Genomic DNA, 13,844 nt, shown 5'->3' on the forward strand with positions numbered 1-13,844 from the left:
TGTGCTGAGTGTCCCCGCCCATGGCCTGAGCATCATTTTGAGTCATCCCGCAGATTTTGGCCAGTGGACAGGTGGGGCGCTCCAGAAGCCGGTGGCACGGAGGCTTCTTAACACTATTTATCTGCACACACCACACTCGCCACAACATGGTGACGCAGGCCTGGTTCAAAATCAGCAAAGTACCCCTTTAAGCGACACAAGTGCCAAGTGTTGACGTGTGGCATTCATATGTCACACACCCCCAGACTTCTGTGTAGGATACACCTGTGTATCCTCCTCTTTCCTCGTCTCCTTGAGGTGCATTTAAGAAATCTGTAGATCCTCAATGGTAACGAATGGGGAACGATTTTCGGGTCACGGGAGGAGAGAGGACGCAAGGAAGCATAATGCAACCTCCCCTTGAATCTTGTCTTGTGTCAGCTTCTTTTCTTTTCCCTCTCTTGGCTTTGTTCTCATCTTTTCTGTTTCTTCTCATCTTCTTTTCTTCCTCAGGTTCTCATCTCCTCCTCCTTTTCTTTTTTCCACCTCTCATCTCTCTGTTCTCTTTTTCTTTCCTTCTCCTCTTTCTTCATCAGGGATGTTATTGGACAGGGGATGAGGGTGGCAAGACTCTGATTGAGTGTGATTGGTCATACTCAGGTCACCTCCTGGTCAGCACTACACACGCACGCACACACACACACACACACACACACACACACACGCACACAGTCACCAGTGTCTTTGCTTTGACTGAGGCTTCAGACTGTGTCCAATCAATTTAGTACTTGGGCTGCTGAAGACATGCACTAGTAATCAGTGTAACCATCGCTGTGTTTGAACTCTGTCTCTTTGTCTGACTGTTTGATTGGGGTGAGTGTGCTTAAATGAAAGCAAAAGAGACGGAGCGAGAGAGTGAGAACGAAGGAGATTGAATTCGAGGTCTTTTCTTCGTGTGTCTTTCTTTTCACTCTGTGGTAGTGGGTGTGTGTTTGCCTGCTCTTCCACTCTTATTGTCGAGGTTGTTACGTGCTTTGTGTTTCAACTGAAAAGACAAGAGTTGGCCATGAATCCTAAGTTTGCTTCCTCCCTTTTCTCTCCCCTCCTCTCCACCTCTGCGCCTTCCTCCCCGGCTTCTCCTCCGTCCCACTCCCTGGTTGTATGTAGAGGTTCCCATGGCAACGTTGAGCCCGTCCAAAGTGGTAAAAATGGAGGGGACACAAGTGGAGCTGTCCTGTACGACCTCTGGAGTGCCCTCTCCTGAGCTCATATGGAACATGGCGTTGGTCTCCAACTATGAGGTCAGGTCACACACATGGATACTGACACATTCATTCTCACTGCGACCTTGTCACATGTCGACATATGGTCATGGACTTTCCATGTCCAGATACCATGTGAAAGGTACCCTGGGTGCATTGGATTAAGATGTTTTGGGACACCTTGTCAATTAATGCCTGTTACATGCATTGTCTTCTCTTAAAGTACACTTCTGTTTTCACAGGAAATTTCCCGTTTACATACAGTTTATTTTAAACCAAACGCATTACATCAGTAAAATAACACAAATTGGTGTTTTTTTTGCCTTCAAAAACTACTGCATTTGGTTAGGTTTAGGCAACAAAAAGTGGTTAGGTTTAGGAAAAAAGAACAGGGTTTGGCTTTATAATCTTACGGGATGCAAACCCAGCGCCCACCCTACGCGGACTTTCGTCGCCTTAACTTTCATTTGTATCCCGTTGGCTCCCCCCCCGCCCCCAATGCCGCTGAGCACCATTAACCTTTAACAGCGACCAGCCGCGTATCATGCTGATGTTTAAGGACGGCTTTTTCGTCATTGACTGACACTGCAAGTCACTGTCTAAGCACTGGATTTCGACGACTTTGGAGTGAGACTGGGTTGCAGAAACATAAACTCTTTGGATTACACGTCATGTCACATCACTTGTCTTAAGTATTAATGGTTCTAGAGCTGAAACTGTTATTCAGCTAACCAATTTATTAGCCATGTTGGCATCCACATGTTTACATTTTTAAGTATCATTTCAGAAAAGCTTTATGAAAACCGAAAAACTTGAAACTCTGTCAAGTGCAGTGAAAGACTTGATGCAATAAATGGGATATGAAAAACACTTATGCGGAACAAATTCTAATGTAGCGAACATTAAACTCAAGTCTGATCACCCGTTTCTGCCGTCAGCGTCACCTGTGCATTAGAATCATTTCATTAATTTGTCTTCGTCTTAGGATAGCATGAAACAAGGCCAATGCTAGCTAAGATTAATAAACAATTAAAACTTGCCCAAATAAAACAAATTCCTTAAGACCTGTCATTGTTTTTCTCTTGTAGATGGATTAGAGGGTTTGTTTACTGGCAGATAGATTCATGCGTAATGCGTAGCCTATACTGCCAACTTTAGATGACACTATGCTTTGCGGAGCCTAGATTATTCACGCCAAACAAAGTCAATAAAAATGTGTCTAATTGCATTTCTTTTTGTGAAAAGCTTGCTTAAAATTCACCTGACAATTTCATGGAAACATGGCTATAAATTGACAGAAAAAAATAACATCTAAATAAATAATTGTTTCAGTCAATTTCAAATCTGTCATATATGATAATACACTAACAATTTTTGGGCTTTTGGAGTGTTGTCAGAAAAAACCCACAAAAAAAAAAAAAAAACAGTCACCTTGAGCTCCGGAAAATTATACTTATATAATTAAAAAAAATAATTTGCAGTCCTAGATGCTTTGCTGATCCTTGATTCCACAGACATTTGATAATTGAGCTCAGCTATATGTCGTCAGCACACATGCAAACTTTGCAGTGAGAGTACTAGAAACCCCCCCCCCACAACTAAATGATCCCTATAAGACATTGACTTCATTTTTAAGTATGCTGTTACTGTAATTTTAGTGTACACCCACTGACATAGTGTTTTACTATGACTCAGGCTGACAGAGCGAGAGATACTGTCACTGATTTATGTTGCCTTTTATATAAAGTACCATTAACGTGATGATTTCATCGGTACAATGAGCTGAATCTGATGGTTCCATAGGTGTAGATTTCACGGGAAGGATGCAGGGTACATGTTCCCCTAAATATTCAGGCAGACAAGTTTTGTTTTGACAAATTTCCATCATATATTGATTCAGACAAGGCACAAATTGGTGCCAAAAATCAGGTTTCGGTGGTCAACATTTCTTGGGCGAGGACCCCAAATCTCCCGCTTCATACATGTAACCGCTAATGTTAAACAAAACCTACACCCTGGGATGCTTTGTACAATTTGTCACATATACCAAACATTATTTTAACTTGTACGTTAGAGAAAATATCCAAATCTTTATGCTGATATATGGATGTGTTTACTCACACAGATCTTGACATCAGGCCAGGTGTCAGTGCTGCGACTGTACAACCTGTCGTCGCTGGACCACAACAGCAAGATCAGCTGCACAGCTGAGAACATTGTTGGAGAGAAAGAGTCCTCGCTGCTGCTGGATATACTCTGTACGTTTGCCCTCTGGCAGGCAGCCCTAATTCAATGTAGATTACTGTGTCAAAGTGTTCGTCAGTGCAGAGAATTAAAAGCTGCAGAAGACAACTGTATTTTTGCATGCTTCAGTAGTTTTGGGTCTGAATTGCTCTTTGGATTTATCTTTCTTTCTGTCTATATTTCACATTGTGGCTCTTAAACTCTGTATTCTCTCTACCACATTTAGTTCCTCCTAAGATCACTAAGCTGAGTGATGCGATCCCTGACCATCACTGGTGCATCCCTTTCAGTGTCTCAGGTAAGACATGCACATGATGTCCTTTTAATGATGATTAAAGAATAAGAAATCAGTGAAAATCAGTCTCTTTTTTTGTCTTTATAACCTTGTTAGGAAACCCAGAGCCGCACCTACAGTGGTTTCTGGATGGTGAAGCAGTGACAGAGGATGTCTACATCATGACCATGATCCATGACATCACAGAGAGAGAATACCACGGCTGCCTGCAGCTGGACAGCCCCACACACCTCAACAATGGCCGCTACACGCTTTTGGCTAAAAACCAATATGGGTTGGACCAAAAGGAGGTGGAGGCTCACTTTATGCGCAAGCCCTGGAATGGTGAGGAGTAACATTGCACAACACAAAATAAGCTTTTACTTTTATTATGGTCCAGTGTGTAAGATTTAGGTGGATTTTAGTGGTATCTACCTGTGAGGACTGCAGAGTGCAACTAGCTGAAACTTCTCCTGGTTAGAATTCATTCAGTGCTCATTGTTGTCAGTGCTGAATTATTCACAGAGGTCTTGTCCTCTAAAAAAAAAAAGACTAGGTGATTTAAATTGGTAAAAAAAAAAAAAAAAAACAACGCTCAGTTTCATGTTACAAATCAGTGTTTCTCCGATGCTGCTAGCCCAACATCTGCTCATCTGTGATACCTCCTTCGAGCAATTGGAAAATGTCTTAGTCTTTAGAAAGTTGTGGTGGGAACTGTTCACCATTTTCTTAAATTCTTTTTAGACCAAAAGATTCATTGATCATTAATCGTAATAAAACAACACCACTTTGTCATAATGGCAAATGGCCAGAGGCATTATGTTTTTAGGTTGTCTGTTGTCCCATCCTTGTGAACACAATATCTCAAAAACACCTTAAAGAAATTCTTCAAATTTGGCACAAACGTCCTCTTGGACTCAACGATAAACTGATTAGTTTTTTTATTTTTTTATTTTTTTGACCTGTGACCATCAAAGGTCAAGATCAATGTGACCTTGTCTATCACATTCTCGTGACCATGATATCTCAAGAACGCCTTGAGGGAATTCCTTCAAATTTGGCACAAATGTTCACATTGACTAGAGGATTACCTGATTAGATTTTGGCGGCCCAAGTTAAAGGTTAAGGTCACTGTGACCTTGCATTTGTCTCATTGTCATAAATGTGATATCTCAAGAGCACCTTCAGGGAATTTCTTAAAATTTGAGGTGTGACCTCACAAAATATGTTTTTGGCCGTAACTCAAAAATGTTATGTGGTAATTATGACAAAACTTCACTCAAATGTCCGAAAGGATACAATGATGAAGTGATGACATTTTATATCCAAAAGGTCAAAGGTCAGCTTCACTGTTACATCGTAATATTTTACATAAATCACTTTTCTGGCCAGTATTCAACGTCATATATCAGCAACAGAAGGGAGATATTTGGTCCGATACTTATTTGGTGACACTAATCCTGGATGTCCAATTTGAGACTGTGCTGACTGTATGGATCTTCCCTGCTGTCCTGGGGGGGGAAGATTTGTGTGAAGCCTCCATGTTTACACAGACATGGATGTAAACTTTAAGAGAAACTTGACTGACGCGTAGAGGCATACAACCACCCGGCGGTAATTCTAGTTTTTTAACTGGTATATTGATGTAACTTGCAAATACTTCTTGGCCTGTAGTAGCACTGGGTGATGTGGGGAAAATCAAATCCCACAATATTTTTGACCAAATACCTCAATATTGATATTGCAACGATATTGTAAAGTTGACTATTGGTGTTTTCATAAAATATTTACAAAATGATATTTCTGATAAATAACTGTCAGTAGTGTGACTATAATGATGTGGGTATAAAGTGGGTAAAGGCAGTGCACTCTGGTCAGTTCAGAAAATTAGAGCACTTAGCCTTTTAAACCAGGAAAAGAAAACATTCATTGATATTACGAACTCCAAAATCTTAGAAGATATCCAATGTCATGTTGTGATATCGATATATTGCCCAACCCCAGCCTGGAATACATACTTTTTGGTTGCTTTTGTTTCTTTTTTCTCAGTGTCTCTCTTTGCTTTTTATTCTTTATGCCATGATCATGAACTTGTTACAGTTCATGGGGGGTGTTTTTGATGATTATTTGAAGAAGACTCCCCCTTTAAACTTTTAAAGCACCTTCCTCTCACTGATGCTGTCTCACAGCTTGAATCTGACAGGAGAATACTTTTTTTGCCAAAAAAGGGATGCCATACTGGCAAGGTACATTTTTGATTCTGCAATTATCAGTAACCACCAGATTTGAGGGAGGAGGCGTTATTATTATTATCATTATTATTATTATTATTATTATTATTTGATAGAACACAGAATGTGGCAGATTTTTGCATATTAAATCATAGAGAGTACATAGATGACGTGAGATGCACATAGGCATGAACTATTTTATGAAGATGCAGAAAGGTGATCGTGTACAGTATAATGGTATCAAGAAAGGTAGAGAGAGTACCTGCATATTGGAATAAAGCACCGAAAACTTTGGACTTAAAAAGGCAAGGAGTGACAGACAGAAGACAACGTAAGACATATCAGGCAAATGGCTGACATTACATTTGTCATATTCTAAAATATAGCTTTCACCCAGTGTGCAGATACTGTCACTGTCATGATATAATATGATAATATGTACATTAAAATATATGATCTGTTTGTTGTTGTCCTAATTTACAGGAACGGAGAAGGAGCCTTACTATTATGGTGACTGATATAAATATTTATTATTACAAATGCTTTTATCAAATGTTAAAGTTAAATTTTACACATCTAGATTCATAGTGTGTTCATGGTCAGTGTTTTTAGATCTGTGTTTTTTTCTGTTTAACATCTCATCATTCTCATCCTCATCAATTAACACAAATTACATTTTAGAAATGTTTCTCTTTCTCTTTTATCTCTCAAGTTGCTGAGGGTGCATTACATACCTACACATCCTTGCAGCTAGGGATTAGGGTTGTTGTTCTGTCTTTTTCCCACACTGTGGGCCTGATGTTATTATTTTTTCTTATGTGCATGTTAAATGTGTTTTTTTTGTTTTGTTTTGTGTATAGTGTTTGTGAAATCAATGTGTTTTCTGAAACAAGCTCAGAGACCAGGCATGACTGACAACATTATTTGTGAAGTGCATGTCAGATAATTTATAAGTATGTTGATGTGTTCGAGATCTAATTTGTCTCTGTTGTCTCTTTTCTCTCTCTTGCTGTTTCCTCAACACTTCCTCCCTCCTGCAGAACTAACCACAGGTACTGTCACGCCTCTTGTGTGCTCACTCACAATCACAAACACTGCTAAGCTCTGCCCCCCCTAAGTTACTGTTGCTACACTTATCACGCTCTGTTCTTGCATAGCACATGTGTAGTTTACAATGAGAACAGTGGCAGATTTCAAGATTCATAAAACAGCACGCACATCCATCAACGACAGAAACTGGGTGCTGGACAGAAGAACAAATACAAAAATACAAAAACAGGTCCACACACCAGAAACTGCTCCCTTTGGAAATTTTAATCTTATCACCACATGTGATGTTTCAGGCACCAGACAGTGGCAAATTTACCATCTGAAATTTGTGGTAATTTCTTAAAAATGGATCCTTGATTTGAAAAGCAGACTCCACATTTATTGCTGGTGATTATTGATTTTGCTGACTGAAATGACTAATATGCTGAGCTTACTAATTTATCTAACGTTAGCTCCTTCAGTTGGTTGAAAACACATCTCCAGCTGAATTTATGTTTCCATCTGACTCATTTTGAAATGCGAACGCTTGATGGCTACATACATATTGTGCTAAAACAGTGAGGCTAAAGGCCTTTGCACACTGAGTACATTTTTCTTTGCTCAGGAAATCCATAGGTGTTTACAGACGGTAACCAACAATCCTGCATAATATACCTTTGACATTCCCAAAAAAAAAGGGTCTAAAACTTCAATCAAAAGCCAAGTTTGACGCCGAGTCCCTTTTAATCGCAGGATGTGGCCACACATTTTGACAAGTAAACACAGGTTCCAATTAGAGTCATCATTTTTATACAAGTTCTTTGAAATTTAAAACCTCTTAAAGCTTACGGGTTTCTGAAAAGTGTATAAATGTTTACAGTTTTGTCATCATGGACATGCTATAAATTGTTAGCTCAGTTAGATTCTCCACAATTCAATCATTCAGTTCATTTTATGGAAAAAAAGGATGGACAAAAGGATTTATCATGAAAAAATGAATCCAAGTTGTAAATATCGTCATGTGAAGTCCGTTGCTCATTGCCTACTAACTGCTATGTCCGCACATTACCTGCTAATGCTTATATTCATTACATTGCTGCCCCCAAAAAATGTCCCCTCCTGTCTCTGTTTGGTTTTCACCCCTTTTCATTTTCGGTAGACTAAATAGGCTCGTTGCTGACAGGCAGGTGTGTTTTAAGACAATAAGGAGAGTGGATCTGTGAATGCCGGGTGTCGTAAATCCTCGGGTGCTGTAAAATGAGCATTGCTAACTGTTGCAACAGTGACCACGTTCATGTTCTATGCCATGATGGCAGCAGGAGAAAAAAGCAAAACCTGCAATTTAAGTTGTCTGTTATCAAATATGCTGACCAAAACTCCAGAGTAGGAGGAGCAAGACATTTCTCCGTCCATCCTGAGAGAACGATAGAATGGCAAAAAAATAAAGCTGAACTTCAACGTCTGTCTGAGGATGACGACAAGATTAACAGGGCCAGACTGCTTGGTGGTGGGGGGGAGAAGACTTGCGATGAGCTGGAGCTAAACATGTTTGAGTAGATCCACGGCATGCGGGCACAAAATCTCAGAGTCTCCCGCAAGATGATCAGAATGAAGACTAAGGAAATCTACGTCACCATGAGTGACAACAGAGATGGGGAGGACTTTGCTGCCAGTGCTGGCTGGCTTGACAGACTCCTTAAACACAGCAACTTTCCTGTCAGGAACTGCCGCCCAGAAGACACAACGTACTTTACTGGGAAGCTGGAAGGAATTTTGTCACATTTACAACACAACAGATTGAGAAGAAGATACAGGATAAGAGCATCATATCTATGGATGACACAGTGGTGTGGTTTGATATGGTCGGTCCAACTACAGTGGACACGAGAGGTGCACACAGTGTTCCACTGAAAACTACAGGCCATGAGAAGAGTCATCTAACTATGGTGTTGGCTGCGAAAGTGGACGGGACACAACTGAAGCCTCGTGGTGTTGAACCAGGGAAGTCTATGCAATGCAAATCATCAGTGGAGTGGTGGTGACCTCCTCCAAAAACAGCTGGATCAACAACGATGTGACTGCAGACTGGTTGAAAAAGTGGTGAGGAACTTTAACCTTGGTCCTCGTCTCCTTGTCTGGGATACTGATGGACATCACATCCGTGCTGCTACAAAAGCAGAGCTCAAGTGGAGCAACAACATAACTGTGGCTGTCATACCGGGAGGTTGTACAAAATACATCCATGCCCCTGACGTCATATGGAATCAGCCGTTCAAAGCCAGTCTGCATGAATCAACAACTGGATGGCAGCTGATGGCAGCAAGTACCAACTAATCCTAGGTGCTTCTCAAAGTCAAGGAAGGATCCTTAAATGGCTGAATTTCATGGAGTCTATGTCATTGAATCCTGCCGAATGACTGTTCCAATGTCAAGGATCATTGAAATTCTACCAAGGACAGAATTCTTAGTTAAGAGAATTTTCAAGGATGAATGTGTGTATCCTCAGTGGGCAGGAAGTACCCACAATTCTTTGTGCACAACTTGCCGGCGGAGATAGGCAGGACCTTGATAACTTGTCGTTTATTGAGATTAGTATCTCCAGGAGTTTTTAATCATACAGGCTAGAAAAAATATTGATCGGAACCTTATAATTTACACTTTCTAATGTGTCCACTGCCAAATAACAATAACAATTTTTTTGTTTGTTTTTTTGATAAAACACAAAAGTTTTTAAATGAATCAGTCACAGAGGGGATGGAGCGCTAACTATCCACTCCCCCTCCACCCCCCACTATTCACATGATTACGACAATAATTACTGTTATTTTTGGTTTCGATTGGTGTATTTCTGGAGGGAAGCATGGTGAGAACAGACACAGTTAACACATTAGAATGTCGTGCAGGCCAAAGCATCACTTTATATTGATGTGTTTGCACTAACTTGTTCCAGACGTACAGTACAGCGTATAGTAGGTATTCTTATTCAGCCTTTGGCCTACAGTATTGCGCTATTAGGGTATCTGCCTCGCCTGCCACTTGGTTTTGTGGGGTTTTTTTATGGCCTTGTTTCTTAGGTCAGGTTTATGGTATGTAGTTTGTTAATCAATGCAAATATGATACATAACACATACAGCAGTTTATTGTTGTTAAGACAGTATAACATATTCCAATGATTTTAAAGGCTATGTGGTATACCTCACTTGATACATGCCGAACTGATGTGTTAAAAACTTTTTCACACTTAAAGTGCAAACTAACTTATAATAACGTCAGTAACCAACATATTTTTTTTTCCATCTCTCAAGCTGAATTTTATGGTACACCATATGTGTTGATAGTATTACAACAAAAACACATACTGACATGCTTCAACAGCTTCCTTGGCCTATCTTACATGTCTAACCTGTACAGCAAATATTAGGGAAGATTTAAAGACTTTTATTAACAAGACAAATAAAAAGTATGACTAGATGTGCAGAGCTGGATCAAATGAATAATTGGTAGTTGGAGTTGTGATTTCTTATTCAAATTTATTATATTTCTTATTTAAAATTATTCAAAGTACCCATAATATTCATACTGATGTAAATATACAATTTGATAGTTTTTTCCATCTTTGCTGAGCTAGAAATATAAGCAAAGGGAATTAAAAGCCTATCCCATATAGGAAAAAAAAAAAAATCGATACAGCATATAGTGTATATATATAATATTTTTTGTAATATTTTTGTGGGCAATATCATATCATCACACTGTGCCAAGTATCTATTTTTTGTAATATACATTATTAATATTACAAATACAAATTGAACTTAAGGTAGCCTACTTCAATGATATCATCAATTGCTTGTTCAGTCCACCAGACACATTTTGCTGAAGAAAAAAAAAAAGGCTTAAGGGAGATAAACAGACTGAAAACTTAATCTTATTAGATAAAACAGTCGTTGGCAGAGTTTTCTTTTGGGGACATCATTTATAGTTGAAAAAAGGTAATACATCGCAATATATCGCAATTTATTTTACTGCAATACTCAGCATATCGCAAGATATTTAAAATCACAATAACACTGTATCGTGACTTAAGTATCGTATCGTGGATCCTCTGGTGATCCCCTAATCCCATGTAGACGCCTTTCCCAAATACATGCCCATTGCGTTCAGTGAATTAAGCACATAGGCCCAGGCTATTCATTGAAGTTTTATGGTAGCATGAAATGTTGCTGTTAATAATGCTGGATTTAGCAAACTGTCAACCGTTATCTGTTTGGCTGGCCATGCTAACACGTGTAGTTTATGTCAAAGCAAAGGAACACTTTGTTAAACTTTTGTCTTTTGCTGTTGTACTTTTTTGGCTTTGGAGAAGTATAGCTCTTGTTACTGCCACAGCACAGCACTTCAACATTTGGGGGAAATCTTAGCTTGGCAGGCCTGCTGTGCCTGGGTACAGACAGCTGCTAAGCTATGATTGGCCAATTGCTGTTCAGGTTATAAGTGGATTAACCAAGCACAAAATACAAAACACCTACATTCACCAGGCCCCCAGGAACGCAGCTCAGCCTTGCTTCTAATTTTTCCCAGTGGCCACCTGCAGTTTTGGAGTAAAAAGAAAACCCAAAAAGCAGTTTCTCCACAAGCCCCCATTATTAAAGACATGTCTGTAAAACTGTTGACAGGACATCTCGGACTGTGAACAAGGTCAATTATGAGTCTTTTTATGATGGATTTCTGATCCATGGAGCTTTTATATTTGTAAAATTTTCCTCAAGACGATAAAAGCCATTTAAAAATCCGTGCCGTCATCACAATGTTAAGCCTATAAGGTGAACAGGACCAGTGGGAGAAACACTACTACACATATTCAGTGAGTCACATATCCCAGAAGTAAATCCAGAAGCTAGAAAGTGTACACGCCAGTTGAGGAATGTCTTCTTGGACTAAACAGGCGCTACCTTGGGGTTCGGCATCCAGATCTAATAACACATCTATACAACTCACCCACTGAAAAAGCCACTCAGTGTTACCAGAACTATTAAATCATATTTACTGAAGAAAGTTTGTCACTATTACCTACAACACTGTTCTTCACTCAGCCATAAATCATGTCGTGAGTATCTCTTCTTCTCTATTTATTCTTCTCTGTCTCTCTCCTTCAACAGAGGGCCCCCCTGCAGACCCTCCTGAAGACAGAGTCGCTGTAAGTCACGTACTACTGTTGTCCCCTGTCTCTGTTTCTGCTGATAGCTTCAGCCAGTTTGTGCTTGTTATTTCCTTTGTATTTGTGTTACCTGCCTAGAAACACCTGAACTGGATCTATATTTTCATGTCACAAGTAACTGAATGAACCCACCACAATACAAAGATACAGCTATAGAAACTCTGTCTGTTGTCTGTACCTTGCGATGTGGTGTAGACTATGCATCTCCTCAGTATAGGATGTTTATAACACTGTTGTCTTACTGTGCAGGTGTATGTGGTGGTCGGCATCGCTGCTGTAGCCTTCACTGGTTTCCTTCTAATGTTGGTTATTCTCAAGTTTGGAGGAAATTCCAAGTTTGGCATCAAAGGTAAGAGTCCTGGCTTTCATCTGCACTGGCAGTTTCCATCTCGCGGCAGAGGGGGAGGATAAACAATACAGAAAGAAATGGTGATTTGTTGTTTGTGGATGTCCAGATCAAAGATTTGGGCTACTGAAGTGTAACATGGATGGCTTCATAGATACATCAAAATCAAAAACTCAGTGGAACCTGATATCACTTTCAAATGCACTTGTCTTTTATGGACATTAGCAGGAAACAGCTAAATCTAATTTGTTTAGTAATTTGTAATTGTGCTTGTCAGCTATGGCCTTGGAGCCCACGTACATAGCTTCTTAATGCAGGAGTATAAATCCAGTTCCAGTCTCACTTGTGGGAGACCTGGGGTCAGATGTGCGACTGTGTATGCACAAAAACCATGCATACGCCTATACCCAGAGGGAATGTGTACACCTTGCAGAGATTTCAGACTCCACATAGGCATGGTTTTACCCAAGATAGCTGTGACTGATAGGAAGCGGAGGAGATTGAATATAACATGAGAGATGGGGCACATTGTTTCCAGGTCGTCTGCCAGTTTCATTGATTGCGTTATTGTTTTTGCAGCCTCCTGTAAAATGTCAGTCAAAGGCACATTTATAAAATTAATTCACAATTAATTATGAGTGATGAATGAATTTCATTGTTACTTTCATTTACATCTCAGCCATCACTTCCTGTTGATGGTTGTTTGATTTTATCCTGTCAGCTTCAACATGAGCGCCATGAATCATTGATCATCCTTCTGATGTTTAATATTAATGATAATTGAGATTGTACCACAATGATGGTCTGCAAAAATGTGATGAATTGCTAGTATGGAGGCTACAGATAGCCACATCCATGCATACTGACAGCTGCTCTGGATCCTCACGGATGCATCACAGTCAATGAAACTGCACTTTGTTTGCTGTATTTCTCAATGACAGGTCTAATGAGTTGTGGAGTGGGCACAATTATCTATATATCGATATGCAAACAGATGTTTAACAGAGTTTCTACATCTATATGTGGCGAACGGTGGGAGTGGAAATAAGGCTTATGAATATGCACCCAGCTCCATAATGACCAAGATTTCTAAAACTGAATAAGGCATATATGCATCTTTATAAATGAAGGGTTCCCACAAATTTCCACAGACAAAATTTCCAAACTTGTCCATGACTTTTCAAGAACACATAATAAAATTTGATGACAATTCATAAAGTATTACACGAACAAAACTTTTCTTTGAATGACTATTACAAAATTC

The 13,844-nt window shown here is 39.6% G+C and overlaps 1 protein-coding gene across 5 annotated transcripts in view; it reads left to right on the forward strand.

The window, feature by feature from the left end:
* ntrk2a (neurotrophic tyrosine kinase, receptor, type 2a) overlaps positions 1 to 13,844 on the forward strand; it is a 128,525-nt gene that overhangs the window by 25,832 nt on the left and 88,849 nt on the right. For 3 of the 5 annotated variants that reach the window (XM_078170684.1, XM_078170685.1, XM_078170686.1), the window contains exons 6-11: positions 1,147 to 1,280; positions 3,367 to 3,499; positions 3,712 to 3,783; positions 3,877 to 4,104; positions 12,176 to 12,213; positions 12,484 to 12,583. In XM_078170684.1, the coding sequence (XP_078026810.1) occupies positions 1,147 to 1,280; positions 3,367 to 3,499; positions 3,712 to 3,783; positions 3,877 to 4,104; positions 12,176 to 12,213; positions 12,484 to 12,583 (705 nt within the window). Of the gene's footprint in view, positions 1 to 1,146; positions 1,281 to 3,366; positions 3,500 to 3,711; positions 3,784 to 3,876; positions 4,105 to 6,473; positions 6,501 to 7,030; positions 7,043 to 12,175; positions 12,214 to 12,483; positions 12,584 to 13,844 lie in introns of all 5 variants that reach the window. The other 2 variants (XM_033618834.2, XM_033618835.2) reach the window with 1 other exon arrangement.

Source organism: Epinephelus lanceolatus, chromosome 9 (assembly GCF_041903045.1).
Source record: "Epinephelus lanceolatus isolate andai-2023 chromosome 9, ASM4190304v1, whole genome shotgun sequence".
Lineage (NCBI taxonomy): Eukaryota > Metazoa > Chordata > Actinopteri > Perciformes > Serranidae > Epinephelus > Epinephelus lanceolatus.